At 41.9% G+C, this 24686-nt stretch overlaps 1 protein-coding gene and 1 long non-coding RNA gene across 3 annotated transcripts in view; one reads left to right on the forward strand and one right to left on the reverse strand.

Moving 5' to 3' along the window:
- The window catches only part of LOC129671165 (uncharacterized), a 92196-nt gene that overhangs the window by 57225 nt on the left and 10285 nt on the right, over positions 1-24686 (reverse strand). The gene's annotated exons all lie outside the window — the stretch shown is intronic.
- Positions 5118-23082, forward strand: Zswim2 (zinc finger SWIM-type containing 2). Its single transcript, XM_055599812.1, has 9 exons — positions 5118-5282; positions 6537-6613; positions 8446-8486; positions 13326-13536; positions 14767-15018; positions 17820-17904; positions 19222-19331; positions 20129-20282; positions 21686-23082. The coding sequence occupies exons 1-9, from the start codon at positions 5118-5120 to the stop codon at positions 22454-22456; spliced, it is 1866 nt and encodes a 621-aa protein (XP_055455787.1). The 3' UTR covers positions 22457-23082.

Here is a 24686-nt window from a genome sequence, read left to right on the forward strand (position 1 = left end):
TAAAGCAGTGCCCACAAGAAATCTCAGTCTAGAAACTTTCTGATCAACACAAACAAGAAACAAAAACCTCAAACTGTGGTTTCATTATCACTGACTAGAGAAGGGGAAAGTCAGGAGCTGTAATAGTCCTCCGAGCCAGGTCAAATACCTGCCAAAATCTTTTTCTACATTAAAGTCTAAATACACCTTGGTCAACCATCCTCCCATATGTCTTGCTAAAGATTTTTAATCTTCTTTAGAAACAAGACGCTAAAGGGAGGCATGCTCAAGCCTGCTGTACTTGCTTATGCTATTTTTTCCTAAGAAGGAGCCCATTATTTCTTTTTCTATTGTTGTAATGCTTTCTAATACTAAATCTAATTCATTACTTATTTTTCTTTTACTCTATTCTTGCTAAAGCTTTTAATAATCTATCAAAAATATATTTCCTTGAATAGTTAGTTGTGCTGAACCAGGAATCATAGAGAAAAATCAAAAGGTTCATTCAATCCTTCATCTGAAAAAGCAGGATTTTCAGAGTACATCTTTTTGGCGTAGATGGCCAGGGGGAACATCCAGGGACTTCCAGGGAGCGGATTCCCATAGGAAACGTATCTCCTTGTCTCAGCAGCATAATTTTATGCTCATATAGCACATTTTTATGCTCATATAGACTCTGGAGTTAGTATGGCAAAAGATATACATTCCAAGAACAGGTCCGTGAAGAGAGGGACCTGTTCACCAGGTGGTGAAGAGAGGGAGGTCACAAGACTCTTGGCTTGGTTTCTTGAGTTTTCGCACAAGATCACAGAAATCTCACACTACCACATTCTTGGACATTTGAACAGTGTGTGTGGCTTGTGGTGAAGAAAATCTGTTTCATTACCTCAGCTAAGAAAAAGAGAGAGAAGAAAACCCAGTACCAAGATATCCATAATGGCATGCCCCTCGGTCCTGCTTCCTTCACGGAGCCCCCACTCCTCAGGGTTAGACAGATGTGAACTACTGAGCAGGTGTTGGGAATGGAACCTTGGTCCTCTAGAAGAGCCAGTGTTCTTAGCAGCTGAGCCATCTTTCCAGCCTTCTCCGTCTGGCTTGTTGAATTAAACGTCCTAATAATACAGTGAGTTTCAAACTCATTTCTGTTACCTCTTGATTGTGAAGCATAGAAATAGGTTTTCTCTATAAATGACTCGATCATCAATGTGAGCCTCCATTTTTCTTGATTACAAGAGGGAAAAAATCCTTGCTAAATGTAATTTAGTGTGTTTAACAATTAAACGGTCTTAGCCAAATAATATGTATTGTCAAAGAAAAATGTGCTGGCTAGAGTTAAATATACACAGAAGAGTTTATGAAATGCTATTGAGATAAGGAGAGAGACCAAACCCAGTTACACTGAGATGAGAAAAGGAATTGTTGAGCTTTTGGGTGAGCTAGTGGGAAAGCATCACCATGTGGAAAAAGAGGAGTTAGTCACTGTGATTCAACCACTGTATTTATTGCTTGATATTTTACTGAATTGTCATGAAGGATGAGGTGTAGGAGTCCTCACTTTCTTGATAAAAAGGGGGTGGTGTCCTAAAGAGAATTTTACTGGGTTTTGTTACCATCAAAACATTGGAAGAATATTTGCATCTCAGAGAAGTGAGAATTTTCTTTTTTTTTTAAATATTTATTTATTCATTATGTATACATTCTTCTGCCTGCATGTACACCTGCACCAGATCTCATTATAGATGGTTGTGAGCCACCATGTGGTTGCTAGGAATTGAACTCGGGACCATTGGAAGAACAGTCAGTGCTCCTAACCTCTGAACCATCTCTCCAGCTCCGAAGTGAGAATTTTCAATTGGAAGTTTTCTAACACATTATCCTAAGACAAGGGAAGTCAGTAATCTGAGGCCTAAAGTTGAGCTAAGTGGAGTGCTAAGGTCATCTTAATCAATAGGGAGAAAAAGCTTAGGAATTCTTATTTTTTTCCTCTATTCTAGTTGTTTCTGTTGCTGTGATTAAAAATGCCAAAACAAAAAGCAGCTAAAGAGAAAGGTTGTTTTAGCTCCCAGGATAAAGTCCATCATAGCAGCTACTTAAAGCTGATCGTCACAGCACATCGGCAATAATCAACTCAGCTTGGCTTTTTCAGTCTTACACATCAGCCTGGGAAACATCGTTGTCAATACTGAGAATAAATCCTTGCACATTAGTTAATACAATCAAGAAAATATCCCTCACTGGCATGTCCACAGAACAGCTTCATCTAGAAAATCCCCTTTGAGACTCTCACTCCAGATGATTCAAGAACGTGTCGAGTGGACAATAAAAACTATCACATGCTCTACTCTATTTTCCTCCAAGATGGTACAAAGGGCACAAGGAAACTGAGGTGTACATAAGCTTGAGTCTGATAACAGAAACTGAGGACCGTAAGTATCTTCTAGATTCCTAGTAGTCACTGAGACACGAGTTCCCCGTTTGTGAGCACTGCATTGTGACTGAAACTGTTTTTCCTTTTAAAGGTACCATGTTGGCACCGTCTACTGAACTCCTTGGTTCTCCGTCTTTTCATCTGAGCTCAGTTAATTCTGAATCTTCTTTTCTCTTTCCTGTGCGTTTACCAGAGAAAAACATAAACTGTAATTCTCTCTGTATGCCTTTAATCATTCTAAGCTGGCCTAGTTAGGATTACCGTTCTATAATGAAACACCGTGACCAAAGCAACCTGAAGAGGAAGTGGTTTTTGCTTCCACTTCCACACCACTGTTCATCACTGAAGGAAGTCAGGACAGGAAATCAGACAGGGCAGGAACATGGAGGCAGGAGCTGACAGAGGCATGGAGGGTGCTGCTTTCTGCCTTGCTCTCAGCCTGATGTCTTAGAGGACCCAGGACCGCCAAGCCCAGAGACCGCATCCCACAATGGGCTCGGCCCTTTCCCAGCAAACAGTAATTAAGAGAATGCCCTACAGCTGAATTTCACGAAGGCATCTTTTCAAGGATTAGGGTTTCCTCCTGTCTTAGTTAGGGTTTTACTGCTGTGAAGAGACACCGTGGCCACAACAACTCTTATAAAGGAAGACATTTCACTGGGGCTGGCTCAGAGCTTCAGAGGTTTAGTCCATTATCATCATGGTGGGAACATGGCGGCATGCAGGCGGACATGGTGCTGAGGCGATGACAGTTCTACATCTCCATCCTCAGGCAGCAGGAAAGAGCTTTGTGCCACTAGCCTGGCCTGAAGCATCTGAGACCTCAAAGTCCACCCCTGCGGTGACACGCTTTCTCCAACAAGGCCACACCTCCCAATGCTACCCCTATGGGCCAAGCGTTCAGACACACGAGCCAAAGCGGCCATTCCTCTCCACACCACCTCACCTCCTTTCAGAACACTCTAGCTTGTGTCAAACTGACACAAAACTTGCCAGGACAGAAGCCATGCATACCCCCATTTATCTTTATTCCTTCGAAACCCCAACATATTCCTCCCTGAGTGTTAGGATTTCTAGTCGGTTGGGCCTCCCTAGCTCTGTCCCTTAAGTATACACACACACACACACACACACACACACACACACACACACGTGTCCCAGGCATGCTCGGTCATCTCCAACCAGTCTTAGCCCTCAGCCCTCCTATGCTAATGACACACATCGTGTGAAGAGCACAATGACCTCTCCCTGTGCATTTAACTGCCCTTCTTCCTTCTATGCTAACACTGTGAGTCTAGCTTTTTACATCTCAGGTTGCAGAGCCATTAATTTACTAGTGTCTGTCTTCTGTGGTTAAGAGCATTAATACTTCATTCATTAAAGGAGTTTATCCATTCATGAAGCTCAGTCAGTTTTCCTGGGGAAAAATATGTGTTAACATGGAACAGGAAGGAGAATAATGTAAATTTAAGGAGAAATTTCAATTCATGTTAAAACAGTTGCATAAGTATTAGTCCTGTCATCAAAATTTCAAAAGACAAAGACAGCATATGGGACAGTCACCTGACTCTAAAGCTGTTTCTAAGTTTTCACTGTCAACTAGAAAAACAAATGTCGCCCAGCTAGACGACGGTTCTGTTTAGCAATCTGTACTCCCTTTTTCTCGCACGAGAACATGAATACTGACTTTTACCATCCCTCAAAATGAAGTAAATGAACTGCAGTCAATTTATATAATTTAAGTGTGTGACCTCTTCGAAAACAGCACTTATCACACATGAAGCAAATATCACTCTAAGTAAAATGCAATAGCTTAAATATTTATTGTGTTTGATTTTTAAATCCTTAAATAACTATATGCACACATTCAGACACATGGATGATGGATAGTGACTGCATAAAGAACCTTCTATATGAAACCCAACTCGTTCTGTTCCACAGAAAACATGAACTGATTTAGCTCATTCTGAGTTTTAAATTATAAATGCTCTCTATAAAATAGATTTACAATGTATCTTGTTCTCGGGAGTTTTCCTTCGTGTTTCCCTCTGACAACAGTGTGGTCGTGTAACTGTTAGCTCTTCATTAACACTTCACTTAGGACGAAAGCAGAGCAGAATCCACCCAGTTCAGACCCGGACCCGAGGCCCTGCGGTGTTTGCGCCGAGGGCCCACGCCTGGCCAACGCTGCCGCAACCGCCACGTTGGCACTGGGGTTGGGCCTTTACCGTTTTCTTGTGGCTCATGACCTGATCTAGCTAGGGTCGATGCTTGTGGCCTCGCCACCAAGCAGAGCTCTCTCCCGCTCTCATTTTCTCAGAGTGTTGACCCATGTTTTAGGATAGCTCTCAACAGAGCTCAGAAGCAATCTGAGGATTGTCGGGTCAGCCTTCCACACCTCGGAAAATCTATCCCAAACATCCAGTCCCAGCGTGACTTATAGACGAGAAATCCGCAGAAGGTCCCTCTGGCCGCGGGAGCTCGCACTGCGCGGGTCCGCGACCTCCTGGAGTGCAAACCGCTCCGACCAGTGGAGCTGCGGCCTCAGGTTCAAAGTCAGGGGCTGGACCTGTGGGTGGACTCTGTTAGTCTCCCCGCCTCACCCCCAGGGAGGAGAACCTGCGTCGCTCCGGCAACCGCGCAGCACGCTGTCGCCGTGGAGACCCAGGCTGCCCCAGCGAGCCCAGCGCGGAGGCGCGGCGCCGCCCAGATGCTCCGCGGAGGCGGTAAAGCCTCGGAGAGGCGCAGACACCTGAGCGAGAGCCTCCAGCGGCAGCAGGACCAGGCGCTGGGCAGCAGCATCTACCTCCTGCGGCAGATAGGCCCCACCGGCTTCCTGCTGCGGGAGGAGGAGCCGGAGAAGGGGGATTTCCGCGTAACTACCGCGCCGCCGCCGCCCGGGGGGCTGGGCTGGGGCTGGGGGAGGGGAGGCGCCCCAGCCGACCTCACAATCCCGCACACGCCCACACCGGGAGTCACCCGCACCCAGCGCTCCCAGGCTGTAAAAACCTGCAGGTCACAAAAGGAAACTGTTTGCTAGAAGAGTCAGCCTTGATAGATAGTAGCTCAAACTGCGCCCCAAATCCTGTAAGATGATGGACCTTGAATTTTAATATTGAAAACACTTACAGGAGAGGGTTATAAGAATATTTGGTCCCTGGTATGAGCTCAGAAGCCCTGTAAATCAAATGGAAATCCTGTTATCTTCTAAATGTCTGCTCATTAAAATCAGTTTCTGTGTAATAGCTTCTATGATCATTTTCTCTTTACTCATCTTTTAAAACGTAGCAGCTAATTAAAGGGTAGCTTAAATGTGGGAAGTGTGTGAGCGGGTAAAAGAGAACAGATGTTGCCTATTTACATGTCCTGCTCTTGTCTGTCAAAATCGAGCCACCGAACACTTTCCAGTTGCTATAAATATTTTAAACTTGTTGCCTCATAGTTTAAGAGTACTAGATTTCCAGGCGCGGTGGCGCACGCCTGTGATCCCAGCGCTCAGGCAGACAGGGGCAGGAGAATATCTGTGAGTTCGAGGACAGCCTGGTCTACCAAGTGAGTCCGGGACAGCCAAGGCTACACAGGAAAACCCTGTCTCCCCCCCCCCCCAAAAAAAAAAGACTACTCGATACAGTTCATTACTTTGAACTTTGTTCAAAGGATGTTTTTCACTTTGCTGATTACACAGTTTATTGAGTTTAACAGTTTTACTCTGTATAGTTTTGGATAAAACTAATCCTCTCTAATAAAAGTATAGTTCTGTTGCAAAAAAAAAAAAAAATTCAAATGAACAAGCCATCTTACAATAGGTATTTAACTCTATCCCTTAAAAAGTTGTTATCTGGAGGGAGAGCTGTTAGTTTAGTATTTAATGTCACCCAAGAACAGTCAACCTTTAGGGAACGTGCTACCATAGCCTCCACTGTTAACCAAGCCAAAGAAAGAAGTGCAAGCCCAGCCTAGAACGTGAGGGAAAGTGTTTCCAGAAGACCTTGTTCACTCACAGACTCAGTTCAGAATCACTGAACCAGTTAATGATTTAAGTCTCCTAATCTAGTTATTTTACCAATTTAGTTTCACACTAACTCTTAAACTTAACTGGAATTTTTTATGCTTTAATTTTCCTTTAAAGGTTTTGCTGGGAAACCCCCATGAATGCAACTGCCCCACATTTCTGAAGAGCGGGGACCTGTGCGAGCACATTTGCTGGTGAGTGACCCTGGCCGAGAGCGAGCGTCCGCAGAGAGACACGCTCTACCGCTTTGTGCGGCCTAAATACAGCAAGAATGAAGATGTTTGGTACTTAGAGAATTAAAAGCTAAGTGGCCATAACTTACCAATGTGTTTCTTAGAATTGCAAGTATTCAGTTTGGGTCCGAAAGTGAGTAGATCAACTGGGAGACATTTAGTAATATAAATGCAAAGAAATAGAGATCTATATTGTGTGCGCGAATGGGATATCTAACTATCAAATCTATCATTACTCTTGAGACGTCACTTTCTTCTGAAAGTTACTTTCTGTCTCCTGAAACACAGTGTCGTTTTCTATATGTCAGGTTTTAGACATTTTCACTTTCACGATAAATATTCTGAGATGAAAATGAGGGCTTTAATGAAGGATGCCTCTCAAATCTGGAACTTCCAGTGTTAGGGAAGCCTGTGTGTTAGGTAGTTATCTTCCACACATGGGGACAGTCTCGTCATTTAGTTAGTAGGCCCTGCTTCCACCCTTGCTATCCTCACAGCAACATTTCAGTAAGTACACCCTTCTTAAAAAACGTTTAGTCTGACCATGGTGGTACTCGCCTTTATCCCAGCACTTGGAAGGCAGAGGCAGGTGGATCGAGGCCAGCCTGGTCTACAGAACAAGTGCTAGGACAGCCAAGGCTACACAGAGAAACACCTTTTCAAAAATATATTTTTAGATGTATTTTAGTGTGTGTGTGTGTGTGTGTGTGTGTGTGTGTGTGTGTCTGTGTGTGTGTGTGTGTGTCTGTGTGTGTGTGTGTGTCTGTGTGTGTCTGTGTGTGTGTGTGTCTGTGTGTGTGTGTGTGTCTGTGTGTGTGTGTGTGTGTGTGTGTTACCTGCCTGCAGGTATGCATGTGCACCATGTATGTGCCTGGTACCCACAGAGGTCAAGGATGTTGGATCCCCTGGAACTGAAGCTACAGAGGGTTGTGACCTGCCAGGTGGGTGTGGAGAACTGAAGCCAGGTCTTTTGCAAAAACAAGCGCTATCAGCTCCTGAGCCGTCTCTGCAGCCCCAGTAAATACGTTATTTTAATGTATAACCAGGCATGATGGCACAGATAGCTTCCTAATACTTTTTACTTATCAGGTTTGGGACTGTGCCATTGCGGCCACTTTTATTGAACATCTGCTGACATGGCCATTGGCTCTATCTGGAAAAAGATAAAGACGCTGTCCTTTCAAATGTACACTGTGCCATCATAACGTTTACCATAGCTGTTTTTAATACTAGTTTATGATAGAACAGGGAGCCGTCATTCTTTTCTAATTTTAACATACCAAACTCATTTCATATAATACCCATAGCTAAATGGAAACATTATCCAAGTATGTAGTGTCTATTAGTGTTAATGCAATTAATGCTGAAGCTCATTTTCTTTATCTTTTTAAAAATATGCTTCCTTCCTCTTTAAGAGTCACAGTCTTAGTAAGATTTGAGAGTTTTACACGGCACATTAAAATAGGAGATGTGAAACCCAGTTCCCTGGCGCTCACTGGCAAGGAGGCTGAAGGGAGCGCTGTGAACACCTGGACGCCTCGCTCGCCCTGGAAGGACTGAGACCTGAGAAGTAGAGGCATTCTCTCTCTCGTCGGTCTCTTTAGCATGGGCATAATTTGCCTGTCAATCTACATTACCTTAACTTAAATCATAACTATAATTAGCAGAAAATTAAGTATAAGTTTATTCATAACATTTTCTGCGTTAAATAATTCTTAGTCTACATGTTTAAACGATATTTTGAAATTATATCAAAATAAATACTTTACTTTTTTTTTATTTGTAAATATTAGGGTCTTGTTGAAAAAATTCAAGCTTCCAAGGAATCATGAATGTAAGTTTCTGCTTTTTATTTTCTCATCCTTTAATAATGTGAAATTAACAAAAATGTGAACTTTTTATTTAAACATATTCTTAACTTGAATGGTTATTTTTCTAAAGAATCTAGTACTATCTCTTCCCAGTTCAGTTTCTTCTTAAATAAAACTGTGTGTTTGAGCGGAGTGGTGGTGGCACAGGCCTTTAACCCCAGCACTCCGGAGGCAGAGGCAGGCAGAACTCTGAGTTCGAGGCCAGTCTGGTCTACAGAGCGAATTCTGGGACAGCCAGCGTTAAACAGAGAAACCCTGTCTAGAAAAACCAAAACCAAACAAACAAATGAACAAACAAACAAAAACTGTAAGTTTGCATATCACATTCTCGCTCAGACTCTTAGTGACACCGGGAATGAGGACCGCAGAGGTGGCTCAGCAGGTAGAGGTGCCCCCAGTGCAAGCCCGGGGGACCGGAATGTAGTCCTCGACCCCAGCAAGGCTGCCCTCTGAACTCCACATGTGCAGTGAAACTCACCTGAAACTGCACGCTCACATTGACAACAAAAGTACATAAAACTGACACAGAGTCCTCCGACCCGTGCGCCCTGTGTCACACCCCGTCTCTGTCGCTGCTCTGTTGCTGTGAGGAGACACCATGACCATGAACCTCTGAGGAAAGAAGGCCTTTGCCGGTGGCTGCCTGCAGCTTCAGTGGTTTAGTCCATTATGACCATGGCAGTGGGCAGGCAGGAGCTGAGAGCTACACTCTGAGCTGGAGGCAGAGAGACTGGCTGGGCATGAGGTTTCCCAGTGACATACTTTCTCCTGCGAGGCCACACCTCCTCATCCTCCTAAGCCTGTCAAAGGCCACTCCCTGATTCTAAGCATTCAAATATGAGCCTGTGGGGATATTCTTCAAACTACCGCACATGCTAACCCTAAACCTAGAAATGACACAACTCTTTACTTGGCCTCTCACACTCTTCCTCCATGGCTAGTGAGTCCTCAGGTCCTGTTTACTGTACACCCTACCTTTTTCTAAGGGTTCCTACCTCTGATGTTCTTATCAAGGTTCAACCACCTTCAGCCCTTACTCCTGTTCCCCACAGCTTCACCGTTTTCACAGCCTGTGCCTCATGCCTCCTTTGTCGTATCTGCAAATGCTTTCTACACGAGGACAAGCTTGTCTGATCTCGTACATATTTTCCTTTCTATTTCAACATTAGGTTAAATGTTGACTTCCTCCAAAAGTCTCATTCTTGCTGTTTTTGATGTCTTTCCATATCATTCTCACAAGCTTCCATATTTCAGTTGAAGAACAGAAACAATAAGATGAGCCATCTGTGCAATTGTAATTGCAGTCTTATAAGAATTAAAAAGAAACTGAGAAATAATTTAACAACATATTTCAACTTAACACAGCAAAATAAAATGTACTATGCAATGGGAATAGAAACTAAAAGCACTTACTCTTTCATTTTTGTTTGGTCCTCAAAGCCCAGTACATGTTATAACTTCCCAGGATCTGTACTCAAGCACGGGTTCGTCTGTATTCTAACACCGCCAGCATCTGCTCTGCCGGTAGTATAATGTATGAAAACGTCATAAGGAAGCCTACTACTTTGCATGCTAATTTTAAAATAATAAAAAATAGATATGCATAATACCCAAGTCATAACAAAAAACTTTTGCTGATTGCACATCATCAGCTCTAAATGACAAAATTTTTAATTCACTTGTTTCAGCCACATTAGTTTAAAGCCAAGCAAAAAACAAACAAACAAACAAACAAAAACAAAAAAACACAATTATTCTTATGGCCAAAATATTAGGCAGCATGGCCTTAAGTATGTGTGTTAGGTTCATTTTATGAATTAAATCATGTGAATTGCTAATATTTCAGTGTTTTCACTTCAAAAACAGCATTTTTTTATGAATCATTCTAATATTTCATGTGTTTTCTTTATTTCTTAATGGCAGAAGTCATTGTTTTTCTAAGTATCAGTACAGAAAGTATAAAATGATTTAGCTTGACTGTATACATTAATTTAGAAATTTTATTCTTCTTACTGAAAGAAATATTTTGAACATTGAACTTTGTTTCTCCCAAAAGTATATTCCTAATAAACTTAAATATATTTAGTGGTTTCTTTTGAGTGCAATGATGTATGAAGAAATCTGTTCTTTTATTAAATTATTTACAGATAAATAAAAACCGTATTAAAAAAAGAAACTTTCAAATTCCCACCATAATAATATATAAAACCCTATTTTCTGTTGATTTTATGATTTTATATATGTATATGTAAATATAAGCACATGTGTACGCAAACCTAATTTGTTGGAATTCTGTATTCTGCTTTTTCCATACAATTTCTATCACTTTATAATTTCAATTCTATGTTTTTATTGTAAGTTCACTAAATGGCTAATGTTCCACTAAATATGGCATATCAAAATTAATCTCCCTTTATTAAATATTTATTTCATTTCTGCCTTTATAACCTTTTATATGAAGCTTTCTCATTTTAATGTTTTAACCTAACAGAACATTGATTTTTAATAGGCATGTTAAGAATTTTTGTTTCTCATATGAATTGCTCTTTTAAATAATTTTCACCAATTTAACGTGAGTTCAACAGCAATATTTTTCTATCGTTTTAAGTTCATGTTTAATAGAACTTAAAGATATTAACCACACATTCAGGTCTCTAATAGAAATATATGTGTTAATATAACTGTAATTTTAAGTCACGCAAAATATAAGTGGCAGGTGCAAATTCATAGTTATTTATTCGCGCCTACTAAATTAAGTAGACTTGTTACCACTCTTCTGTATGTCAACCATTCCTGTACAGAAATCCAAAATGCCTCCAAGCAACATTTTAAGTACAGAAAGTTTATACTTTTATGTATCATTATTTATTTAATAGATTTAATTTAACGTCCCTACCTTATTCTTGTTTTAATTCACCTGAAAGAAGGATGAAGGAAAGTATTTCAGTGACATACTGAGGTGACTGAGGGCTGGTGCAGAGACAATGAACAAACCAATCACCATCCTCCACCCTCCACCAACACAGCCACACGTGGATTCCACAGTAACAACCACAGCACAAGAGCGAGCAAAAGAAACCCAAGGACTATTGCCATTATTTTTTTTTTAAAAAAGATGGTTTTGAAAGGACTGAAACAATGCACATGAAAAGAAAAAGAAGTATATTCAACAGTACAAAAAAGCTTGGTGTAAAAATAAAATAAACATAAGGGATGCAAGAAACAAATTGGCAAAGAAGGGTAATCTCTGAAATGTTTTGAAAGAATTTTTGGTTTTATTCCAGTAAACAGTCAAAGGGTAATTTATATATAAAGAAGTCCAAATAGCAAAGGAGGAGATGGATGATAGCCTTGCAAATTTCATTAGAATCAGAAAAAGAGCGAGTTAAGAGAGGAGCTCACACACTAAACAAAACTTAATAAATGTGCAAATGTTTTGTTTGCCTCGAGTTCTCAAGACCATAAGAACTTTAAATAAGGACTATTTCCTTTGTGTGATAGACGGCGGTTGTTAGACAAGGCTAGCGTCCTCGCTCTTTCCTTACAGGTCGTTCTTTTTGGCCTCACACACTGCTTTTGCTGTGTGGTCTCAGAGTGCCCTCTATTTTCTAGGTCATGTTATACCACACAGAACAGTCTCCAGACAGCTCCCGTGAAATTCTTAAATGTGCAGTCTTTTGCTCAGTTTCTGTCTTATGCTGTCTTTTTAAAGAGAGCAGATGTTGCTGTTCTCCATGACAAATAGCCCTCCTCCTCCAAGCACTGGGTAATTAAAGTCTGATCTCCTCCCACCGTCCACCTGCACCTGCCTTGTTACCTCAGACAAGAGACGAAGGTTCCTTCAGTGTTTAATTGGGGGTCTCTCCAGGGAAACAGAGCTTACACACTCCTGCACATAATACTTAAGTTACATGTATTTAAAATATACAAAGTAAACAGAACTTGGGGGACTAACCTATGGTCTAAACAGTGCTATGTTGAGGAGGAGAAAGCTGTGGATGGGGATAAAGATTAAAACAGTTGTTTGTAAGAGCAGCAGAATGGGGCAAATTCATAACTCAAGAATGTGCATCCCAAGCATTCAGGCAGCTGCAGTGCCTGTCCTGCTGTCCTGCAGAACAGAGTCAACCAACGCGCTCTTTTCTGTGGATTCAGAACTGAGCAGGAAGAGAAGCACAATCCACCCACCTCTCCATTATTCCCTCATTTGACAAACACCGGCCTTACGAGCCTACTCACGTACCCTGTCGTCTCTTCATGTGCGCTTACTGTTGTTTCTTGATTCATTTAAAATTGTATTCACTTTGTCTATATTTGTGTGTGTGTGTGTCTGTGTATGTGCTCCACGTAGGGGTATCCACGCAGGCCACAAGAGGGTGCTGGGAACTGAGCCAGTGACCTCCGCAGGTGCAACACTTGCCCTTAACCAGCGAGCCATCTCGGCAGCCCTCACTTTAATACTGTTGTGAACTGATGAAGGATTTGTTTGCAGTCACGTGAGAAGATCCACATGTCATTCTGATCCAACCCCAGGGCTACCGTGATCACACCCGAGGCCTGCGGGGCACCCCACACTATTTTCAGAAACAAGGTGGGGGAAGGCGATGGCATTATTTTTATAAATTGTTCTTTTCTAACCATTTCTCCTCCAAACGGAACACAAAGAAGTGGTCGGGGTGACTGTAACAACCCAACGAGTACTCTCTTTCTGATATTTGAAAGAAATTTGCAGTTCAGCCTGTCATTACATCTTTGTTTCCTTTCTTGCTGCTGAGTTTTAAGGTTTTTCTGTTTTTCACTAGCTGCTTTCCAGTTGGGCCTTGTGGAAGGAGAAATAAATGACTTGCTTCGTGGCGTACATCAGATCCAAACCCCCCAGCTTGCAGCGGGCGATGGGAAAGCACACGTGGGTGAAGGCGGCTGTCTCAAGCAGAAGGACATCGGTGCAGGGGACATCTGCCCCATCTGTCAGGAGGAGCTGCTGGAGAAGAAGCTCCCTGTCACCTTCTGCAGGTGACCATTTGTCTGGGCTTCCAAAGCCTTAGGACAGTTCCAGCTCAGCTTCCTAGGAAACCATAGTATGAGATTCCCCGATAGAAAAAAGTAAAAGCTTCCTCTCGTCTAATTTCTATTCCCTTTGTGTTCTTTTGTTTCCTAATACGTATCTAATGACATGTTCTGTTCTTCTAAACACTTCTAGGCTATGGTGTAAGATAAAATTTGAAAATATAAGTCCATAGTAATTCACTGCTCTGCTTTAAGTAATTAAGAATAGGAAGACTTTTTGTTTTAAGCATTTTTACTGATTTATTAATTGGCTGGTTGGGTGGTTGGTTGATTTGGGGAGTGGGTGGCGTCACATACGTGCCTTGGCATGTGTGAAGGTCAGAGGGCAACTTGTGGCAGTTGATTTTCTCCTCGCGCCTTGTGTGTTCCAGTGATCAGCTCTAACTCAGACCACTGCGCACACAAGTGCCTTTCCTCTCGTGGCGGCTCACCTGCTCTGTTTCTTCTTTATATAGGGGAAAATGATACGACCACAACCATGTTTTCTGAATGTAAAGATTATTTTACTTTGAAGTTATAAACACTTTCCAATTTTTAGGAAATTCTGTCTTCCACTTAAGTTGTTCAAATGTTTTACTTAGTAAAAGTCTGCGCTGACAGAATCTCACTCATCCTGTTCTTCATGACACTTAGCAACTGGAATCTAGACATAGAGGCAGCCATTTGCTGCTTAAGTCTTTTTATCCTTTTTTTCTCTGTACACTTACCAAATATTTGACTCTGATTCTGCACATTCTCACGTGGTTGCATCTATCGAATATTTAAAAGGCACTATTTCCCCAAATATTATTTCTCCAGCAGAGATTTCTCACGTCATATGCGTGATTTCTCAAAAAAAGCAAAAGAGAGAAAAGTAGGGTAGGACTCCATCTTCTATTTAAAGAATTAATGTTTTTATTTTCCTCTGTGTTGAAGCTACACACTCATTCTGGCACTATGAATGAAAAATAATTTAACAATGAAAATATTTCACCATTTTCTTTAAATGAGAAAAAAATTTATATCTGAAATCCTGATAAAGATGGAAGATTAGACTCATCTATATGTAACCCAACTATACCTAAAAATCAATACAAAGTGCACCTTATAAGGAATAAAGATGCCCCCCGAGAGGTTTTAATTTACATAGTTACAGCAAATACAATAAGTGATCCGCTTGAGTTTTGTTTCTGACAGATTTGGCTGCGGCAACAACGTTCACATAAAATGCATGAAGATCTTAGCGAGCTACCAGGAGAAGGCATCGGAAGGCTCACTGCTGAAATGCCCGCTCTGCAGGGAAGAGTTTGCGCCGTTAAAAGTCATCTTGGAGGAATTCAAGAACTCCAACAAACTTCTGACTCCGTCTGAGAAAGAACGCCTAGACAAGCACCTCGGGGTTCCCTGCAACGCCTGTAAGCAGCTGCCAATCGAGGGCAAGTGCTACAGGTAAGCTCCGCAGCCCAGCTCTGTGAGCTCCGCAGCCCAGCTCTGAGCGACGCTGTGCTTGGGTGATGGAGGACAGCTTGTGTGGGGTTTGAGTTCTCTTGCGGGCTGACTGTGAAGCAGCATCCGGAAGCCCTGACAATTGTTGTTCTTTGTTTCTGTGGCTTAGGTGCGTCTCCATGTTCAGGGAACTAACCACTGCTATCCTGTAGCATACAGGCTAGGGATGAGGGGTCATTGCCACGTCTCCTAAGAATCATGGGATGTTGACTAGACTGGCTGAACTTTTCATCTCTTCCCACCTACCCCAGATTACAAGCTGTGTTTCCATCGACCTCGAGTATTGGCTTTTTTCATTCATATTCACCTCGGTGATAATAAAAGCAGTGTTATTAGTGGAGGAAACAGTTTTTGACAGTTTTATGTTCAGCCGCCAAACCTTCCTACAGTTGCCACAGCTACACAACTGCTAATACCTTAGAAACTATAATTTCTTGAATAAAACCTTAAGTTGTCTGTTTAAAAATGTTTTGCTTCAATCTCCATTAAAATTTCTAATCCCAGCCCTTGGGAGGCAGAGGCAGGCAGATCTCTGTGAATTTGAGGCCAACCTAGTCTAAAAAGCGAGTTCCAGGACAGTCAGGGCTACAGAGAGAAACCCTGTCTTGAAAAAGAAAAAAAAAATTGCTGAACTATATCAATGCATGAGCTAAACTAAATATTTCTTTTAACATTCTGATTCATCCCAACAGCAGTTTACACCTTTGCTTAATTTTAATCCTGTTTTCTGTGCAGAAGAAAATTAATCATTAACAGAAAGCCGTGTGGGAAGATGGCTGGCCGGAGAGGGCCCAGGAGCCATGTATCTTGAGCAAGGGCAGGACTTGGACAGACATTTAGCCCGAGGAGTGCTAGCTTAGGAACGTTGGCTCTAGGAACAGTGGTCTTCAGCAGCTGTTGCATGGACAGCTTGATATTCTCATGAGCAGTGCACTGGAGGAGCCAGGGACCAAGGGTCACCGGTGAGAAAGCTGTGAAGAGCGGTGGGGACAAAGCAGAAAAGCCCTTGTACTCCCGTACTCCTCAAAGGGTTAACGCGGGGCTCAGCTGACTCCAGCAGCAGCGGCAAACACTGTGTCATGTATTTGTTGAGGGTGGCCCACTCCTTGGGCGGGGGACTGTCTGTTCTCTGTGCTGGTGGACTGTCCTTCCAGCATCTGCTAGGTCAGCTCTTCCCATCTGTGCTTCCGTTCTCCGCTCAGTCACACGGGAGGATAACTTCTCATGACGTGTCTTTGAGTGTGGCTAACAGCTACCGATTCTGAATTCCTCAATTACAAACAAAGCTGTATTTGTGACATCTGTGACTCCATCTTCTACTCTTTGCTCAAGTGCCGACTATTTCAGTCAGCCTCAAGAGCTAATTCTGCTCCATATAACAGCAGTTTCCTCTTAATGCTGAGTCACAATACAGCTGATTCAGCTTTTAGGTTAGCTCATAAAACGTGGCTGGGTGCGGTGACACACTCCTGCAATCCCAGCATTCGGAAGGCAGAGTTCAAGGCCAGCCTGGTCTACAAAGTGAGTCCAGGACAGCCAAGGCTACACAGAGAAACCCTGTCTCAAAAAAACTAACAAATAAATCATATGTATGTTAAAGTACAGCCTGGAGTTACTTAAATTTTTATCCCAGAATACTCTGATACATCAAGCAAATTGCTGCTTTGTGACGGTAATCATTAAGAATCTACTTATATTAATAACCAGTCACAAAGTAGCACTTGTGTCTCCTAAAATGTATGAGGACCTATTTTTCTCATTTCTCTGGGGAAATTGCCTTCTAAAGATTAGAACATTTGATTTAAAAATAAACTTTTTTGTTTATTCTCATAATACTGTTTATTTGGTGAATCTTGTAGCAAGTAACTGAAATCCTATGTGGTAAAATGTTTACTAATAGCATAAACCTGAAATTGGGCTTCTGTAAAGTTACATTTTATAGTCATTTATAAAGTTACATTTTATAGACTTCACACATTTATCCTTTCTAATTTGTGGGGAGGGAAAAAAATAAAAAAACTGTTGTCAAAGAATCTCGCTGATTGTAACCCTATCCTTCATGGAACAGTTGGAAAGTAATGCTGCAGACGTGAGGCAAATCGTGCCTTCATGGGCTTAGGTCCCATGGAGTGCTAAAGAAAGAAATCATTGGGGCCTAATTGGTTTGGAAAAGCATCATGGGATGGACATAGAGAAGGCAAAGTACCAACAGTCTCCCATGTATATCCAGGCTTATGACAGAACTTTAGTATCCAGGGTACATGTCAGAGAGAGAGAGAGGTTTTGATGAGCTAAGGTTTCTTATCAACTGACCTTTAAATAAGATGGCCCTGACCTGGATAAACCCAGTATAATCACAAGGGCTTGAAAAGGGATGAGGGGGGAGTAAAGAGATCTGGCTATGGAAAAATGGTTTTAATTACCTAAAAGATGGGATGAGGACCGAAAGCTAGGAAGTGTGAGCTGCCTTTAGACTACGGTACAGCCCAGGAAACAGATGTTCCTCTGAAGGCTCAGAAGGGCACACAGCTGGGCCAACACCTTATCTGTATCCTTTTGAGATTCATCTAGCCTCCATTCCACAGAACTGTCTGGTAAGAAAATTCCACAGAATCAGTAGGAAACCAACCCGTGTGGGCTTTGCCGTGTGTGGATCATTCGCGGGGAGATCATTCGCAGCTCTTCCACCTAAAGCCACGCGGTGACTGGCTTTTCCTCTCCTGTCTTGGTGGGTTGTTTTTCAGGTGCGCCGAGTGTGTGGAATACCACTTGTGCCAGGAATGCTTCAGCAGCTGCTGCCACCCTTCCCACCCCTTCATGTTCCGAGAGGTAAGGTGCCCACCCTGCATTCCAAAGATCCGCAGATAACACTCTGGACGGAAGGAATTGGCTTTTAATTTAGAAATTGTGAAATTTAGAAATAGACTTTTACTGTGTACAGAGCAACCAGGTTTTGTGCTGGTGCTCTATGAAGTCTGCCGTCTATAAAGCGTGCACTGGGCGTCACAAAGTTAAGGAATGGGCACAGCAGCCCGCAGCCCGAGAGGCAGGATTACTTAGCCGGTAGGCAGGATTACTGTAACATCTCTGGCAAGCATTACGGTTTCTCTTAAAATTTCTCATGCCCATACATAGTACATGGAGACTTTCAGGCACCCTTTGAACTGTGCATTTTTAAAGTATCACCGGAAGCCTGCTGTGGTGGCACAGACCTGTAATCCAGGAGGCTAAGTTACGGCAGTCATGTGCTGGACGCCAGTCTGAGCTGCTTAGCGAAACCCAGCGCTCAATATTTATTTATGCTGTACATATGCATCCTGATGGTGAATAATGCCACCTTTTCTTACTATAAAAATAAAACATCTGTGAGTACAATTAATTTTTTCGCATTAAGAAGAACTGGGTAAGCCAGCAAAATAACCCAAGTTCAACCCCTGAGGCTTACATGGCCAAGAGAAAGGATCTACCCCTGTAATTCAACATCTGCCTTCAGTGCAAGTGCCATCACATGTGCGCAGCACAGAGGGGAGGGGGAGAGGAGAGAACAAGAAACAAACAATACTATAACAGGAGGAAGAGAAGTAACAGCGCTGGGCTCGGTGGTGCCTGCATACAATCCCCGCTACTCAGAAGGCCGAGGACGCAAATTCAAAGCCAGTCGAGACAACTTAGGGAACTCATCCTCAAAATTTACAAAACAAGAGGATACAGAACCTTTTTTCAGATACTTGCTGCTCTTCCAGAGGACCCAGAGGAGAGCTCAAAACTCTCCTGTAACTTCAGTTACATGGGATCCAGTGCCCTGCTCCGGCTTCTAGAGGCACCAGGCACACACACAGTGCACAGATACACATGTAGGCAAAACACCCATATACATAACATTTCTTAATTAAAAACAATGAATTCAAAGAAGCAGGTGTTGCTCAGTGTTCCGCTGGTTAAAACTTCAGTGCTGAAAAAAAATTAAAGTTGTTCTAGTAGCCTCACAGTAGCACATGAGATTCACACGTAATTTATAATTTTAAGGTGGTAGATATTCTTATAATGAGTATTTTATAATATTATTAATATGCAGCCTTAATTTAACAAAAAAAAACAGTTTTTATGATTTACAAAATAACATCTACTCTTTTTCACCTATTTCAGAAGAGAAACCAAAGATGGAGATCAGTAGAAAAAATATCAGATGCTGTAAAATATTTAGATATTAAAAATGAGGGAGAAGCAAATAGGCCACATTTTCAAGAAAAGCAAGCGTGAGTGTCTCAGTAAAATTGACATTTCCTGCATGATGGGATCTTTGAATGATTTTTTTGAATGGGTTATATGTGTCCCTTAGTTTCATATTTGTTGAGCAATTTCATATGTATCCCAATATTTTACATCCCAGTGAAGAGTAAGGGTCTTGAGTCAGCCCACTCGAATGCACCCCTCGCCAAACACACTCTATCAAGGCTGCTGTGGGGATACAAACTTCCCTGTTTTCTGTACATCTTTTTCCTCTTTCAGAAAGGGATAATTTTGTACCATTATATGCAAAAATCTGCAGAGTAATGGAAGCATTACATTTTGTCCTGTGTGAATAAAATCCAAAACAGGTCCTTTCACCATGCTGTTGTTCTTAAACGCCGTTTTGTCTGTTTCACCGCTTGCTAACGGCACTGAACAGTAGTAGTTCACTCGCAGTCTGTCACCGTTGTGAGTAGCACTTAGGAGCTGCTCCGTCAGCCCATCCGCTTGGGGGTAAAATGAACCCTCCTTCCTTCAGGAACGCTGACATCGCCCACCCGTTGACATCAGTACCCCAAGCACTTGAGCTTCCTGCTGCACACCTTAGCTGACTAGTAAATTGGTTTGTGTTTGGAAAATGTAGAATTATTTGCTCAAACTGAAATAATTTCCCAGACTCAGGGTCTACACAGCAGACTTATTACGCTGACTCAAGAAAACCTCAGTCTCCGTTGTATTATTTATGAAGAAAATGTGTGCTCTGAGTTACTTTCTGATCTGTAATCACACATGGGCATTTAGGCCTCTGTTTATCTTTACACAGTCAGTTTTACACGCCAAAACATGTTGTGAAGTCACTGCCTCTCCTGCTGATTACAAAGAACAGCAAGCTGCTGGCTCCAGGGTACCAGTGTCGACTTTGTCTCAAATCATTTTGTCTTGGTCAGTACATACGACTGCTACCATGTACTCACAAGGTAAATCACATCTTTTTCACTTTAATAGTCCTGATGGGCCATTTCTCATGAAGGAAGGGGCAGTTCATCTTCCTCCTTCTACTCTTTGGCCGGCTCTTCTCTGCAGAGATGCTACCTGGCACAGCACAGGTCAAGCTCATGCAGAGAAGGTAGCTTGCCTTTGTGACACATTTGTGTTCAGCAGGACTTGACTCTTTTTACACTCTGTAGGCAGGATAAAAGGCACCCTAGCTGCACGCTTTTATGTACTTTTGTGATGTCGATTAATATTTACTATTGATATATCTTTTAATAAAGCTGTGGTTAGTCCTAAACAGCCATATAGCCAAATCACCACACCAAGACTGGGATTTATTTGATTAACCTAGATCACAGTGCTGGCCAACAGTCCATCCTAAACCTCCAAGCCCACGTAGTTGCTACCATTCAGATTTCCCACATTATACTTGCTTTTAGTCATATCTTAGGCCCAGCCTACCTCTCCATGTGGTTCCAGGACCTTTCCTCCAGCCTCTGCTCTCCCAGCCTCTCTCCTCTCTCCCCTCCTCCGCCTCCTACTCCTTCCTGACCTCTGGCTCCTCTCTTTTCCCTACTACTCCTTCCTCTCCATTGCTCAATATTGTGGCTGGTTGCTTTATTTCAGCATGTTTACACAAAGTGGAGACAGGTGATGCTTAGAATAAGTATCACAATGCAATGGCCGGATTGAAACCAGAGAGTGAGGGAGAGAAATCAGCATTTGAATGAACAAGGGTACGGTGTATACATTCCAAAAGAACATTATACGAATACTTTTGTTACATGTGACATAAAAAAGCCTATAGAATCCCAGCATTGTGCCATGTGTCTTTACAATTATCTAGATAAAATAGGTATGAATTCACTGAAAATTACTCATAAGAACTCACTAGAATCCAAGTCCAATGACACTTGACATAGTCATGGTTAATAACCATTTTCCAGAAATAACACTGCTTAAGTGAACATGCAGAGCTTTAAAGTCACACCTAAACTGTCTGACAGTGCTTTGTATAAGCAAAAAGTGTGTTAATTAGCATCTCCCAATTGCTAGACTCATTTTCAACTGTAATTGATTATGACTTTTTAATTGTTTTCTTTCACTACAAGTTATTAGTATGAAAATCCTACCTTAGACAAGGGAGTTTCTAACAAAGTTATGAAGGTGATAATGTAAAGGGCTTTGCATTTTACTGTGGAAAATGGAAATCAGTCAGCATAGGCATTGCATTTGTAAGTGAACTTGTTAAAAACATTTTCATAAAACTTGATAAGCTAGAATTATCTTCCTTTTGCTCAATAGTTCCCATATATAAGTAGGCTGGAAAATTTTATATCAGTAGTGTCATTATAGGTCTGATTAACTTACGGCCTTTTGTTTCAAGTTTCACAGGAAATGTATTGACGATTGGTTATTCTACAAGGACAATTCATGCCCTATTGACAGACAAGTCATATACAACCCGCTGATCTGGAAAGGCACAGCTGCAGACAACGCCCATTTGTCAAAGCAACAAGAGCCCAATCTTTTTATTCCTGGTACTGGATTAGTTTTAAAACAAAATAGAACTGGAATTTTGCCTACCATCCCTCAGTGTAGTTCTAAAATACTGACTACACCTCAAAATCCATCAGACTGCTACCAGAATTTAACAATAGATGACCTATGCTCTGTCAAATTAGACAATTCAGATTCAAAAAAATTAGGCTATGGGTCTAAAGGTAGCCACCATTTCCCCACACATTTTCAAGATCCAGCCACTGGATCATTTGGGCAAACACCATCTCAAACGTTTCTTCCCTCCCTTTCCCATAAGAATATTACTTGTCTCACTGGAAGCCCACACACCTGTGATAGACACTGCACCAGTCAGAGTCAAAAGACAACCAGAGGTTCTAAACATGTGAAATACAGTGCAAGGAAATGTCTCGGTACTAAAGCAAGACAAGAGAGGAAATCAAGTACCTTTCCTGCAGAAGACTTGAATTTTACTATCAACTGGGGTATGACCAATCTCACCTTGTCTAACAGGCATAATAATTCCAGGAGGAAAGTGAGACAGAAGTGGAGCCGTCCACCCAGACTAGCTGCATATCCCCCATTACAAACACAAAGTGCTGCTGTGTCTTTAATAATGGAGGGAATTCAGTTATGAAAATGCTTTTTATTACATCAGAAAATTTTAAATTTTAATATGCAGATACTTTACTTGTAGAATATAATGTACACTCTTGATGAATATATATAAAGTACTCTATTGTCGTTGTTGCCTATGTCTGTGGATGACTTCCTGTGGTTAGACAGGTCACCCTGCGCATGGGACACTAAAACTAGCAGGTGTTTAAACCAGAGTACGCATGATGTCGTTGTGAATAATGAATAGAGCATTCATATCGTATTGTATGCTAAGTAATTTTTTCACTAAAGAAAGAGATTTTTTCCCTGCTTTGAGTCACTGCCCTAAAAAGGCAAGAAAATAACATTGCATGCAGATTACCTCCAGGGAACTACATAGATTTCTCATTTTTCTTACACTAACAATCACTGAAAACCTATACAAAACTCCTAATGGCAATTCTAACTATGTTTCCTTAAAGCAGTTTTATTATATATGAAATGAAACATACTACAATAAACTATGACGCTTAGAGTGGTTTTGCCAATTCGCTTTTGAGATGTATGTGTGTATGCCCAGCAGAAGTGGACATTGCCCTGAGTCAGGGCCTCTCATGAGGACTGAGGCTCATGGAATCAGCTCAGCTTGGTCCGTTGAGCCCCAGGGATGCGTGTCTGCCTTCACTTCCAAGATTACGAGCACTGGCCGCAGCTTCTGTTTGTTTGTCGCGGGTCTAAGGCTTGGGCTTGGGTCCTCGAGCTCCTGTGGCACGCCCTCTGTGGCTGAGCCCCCTCGCCAGCCTCTCAAATGGTACTGTTTTATGTGTATAGGTGTGCGCGTGCACACATGTCATGGCGTGAATCTGACAGTGAGGGTGGAGCTTGTGGAGGCCAGTTCTTTCCTTCCACCACGTGTGTCCAGGGATTTAACTCAAGTCATCGAGCTTTGCCAGCACTTCTTTAACCTATTCGTCAACCTCGACATCATGATATCATTGATTTTTATTATCTGTATCATGGAAGGAAACCGCTCACATTTTTGTCATGATAATGGAACACACAGTTCTGTGAAACAATTCCAAAAGTGTGGATGTTCTTTGAAAATGGCATTTGAGGAGGAATATTTAATTTTTAAATGAACAACTGTGCTTCTATTTAAAAGCTAAGAATTAAAATCTTTTTGTACTCAAAAAGAGAAAATGGCATTTGAATTTTAAGAATTTGACCGTCAATGGAATCTTCTCTCCTGCAGTTCACTATGACCAGTCTCCCTGCCTTCACTCCTCCCCCTGCCCACCACCTCCTCTCTCCTCCAGACCCACCCGGCTATGCTTCCTCCTCAGAAAAGAGCAGACCTCCAAGAGATGACAGCAAACAGCACAAAACAAGACACTAAGACAAGGAGAACAGCCTCATAGTGAAGCTGGACAAGGCCACCCACGAGGAGGAAAAAAATCAGAGGGACATGCAAGACGTGCTGGGACAAAGCAGCGGCAGAACTTGTGGGAGTGGCCTGCCAACCACATCTGCCAATCACATCACAGGGAGCCGTGCCCGGAGACCCAGGGTAGGAGCAAACGCAACTGGGAGAAAGCCAATGACCTGAAATGACTCCTAATGACATCCTGCTATCCTCATAGACAGGTGCCTTGTCCAGTTTCATCAGGGAGGCGTCCTCCCACCGCAGCCAGACATTGTGTGAAGAGGGAATCTAACTTGGAAGTTTCCATCAGGTTCCTCCCCTCAGTGATGGGGAAGCCCACGAAAGAGGGGAAGGAAGGGCTGTAGGAGACATTTACGTTTTTAAAAAGTATTAACCTAAGACTAATCAAAAAGAGAAAGTAATTGTGAGAAAAAAAAGTAGCAACAATGAATGAACATGAACCACATTTGAAAACTGAATGAAAGTTTGGCTTGTTTCTGATATAAAATGGATAGTCAGATCTTTGTCAGCAAAAATTGACAAAGATAAATTGATAAATTGTTTATCAAGTTAGTTGTTTGAAATGCCAACGTAATTTTTCAGTTGACCACATATTATTTATTTCCCAACCAATATTTCAGCCTTCTCAAAATCATCCCTCAGAAAATGATAAAAATGTTTTAGAAAGCAGAACTGTAACAATTATGAAAGAACAAAACGATATCCACATGCTAGCCAAGAGAAATGATACTGTAAGATAGTAAGACAGGCAAAATGATGTTAATCTTATGGTAATCACTTGTTTGTGAAGGTTTTAAAATGACACTGCGTTTGTTACTGCAATGAT

The sequence above is a fragment of the Psammomys obesus genome, unplaced genomic scaffold, assembly GCF_907164565.1.
Source record: "Psammomys obesus unplaced genomic scaffold, mPsaObe1.curated_primary_1811, whole genome shotgun sequence".
NCBI classification, from domain to species: Eukaryota; Metazoa; Chordata; class Mammalia; order Rodentia; family Muridae; genus Psammomys; species Psammomys obesus.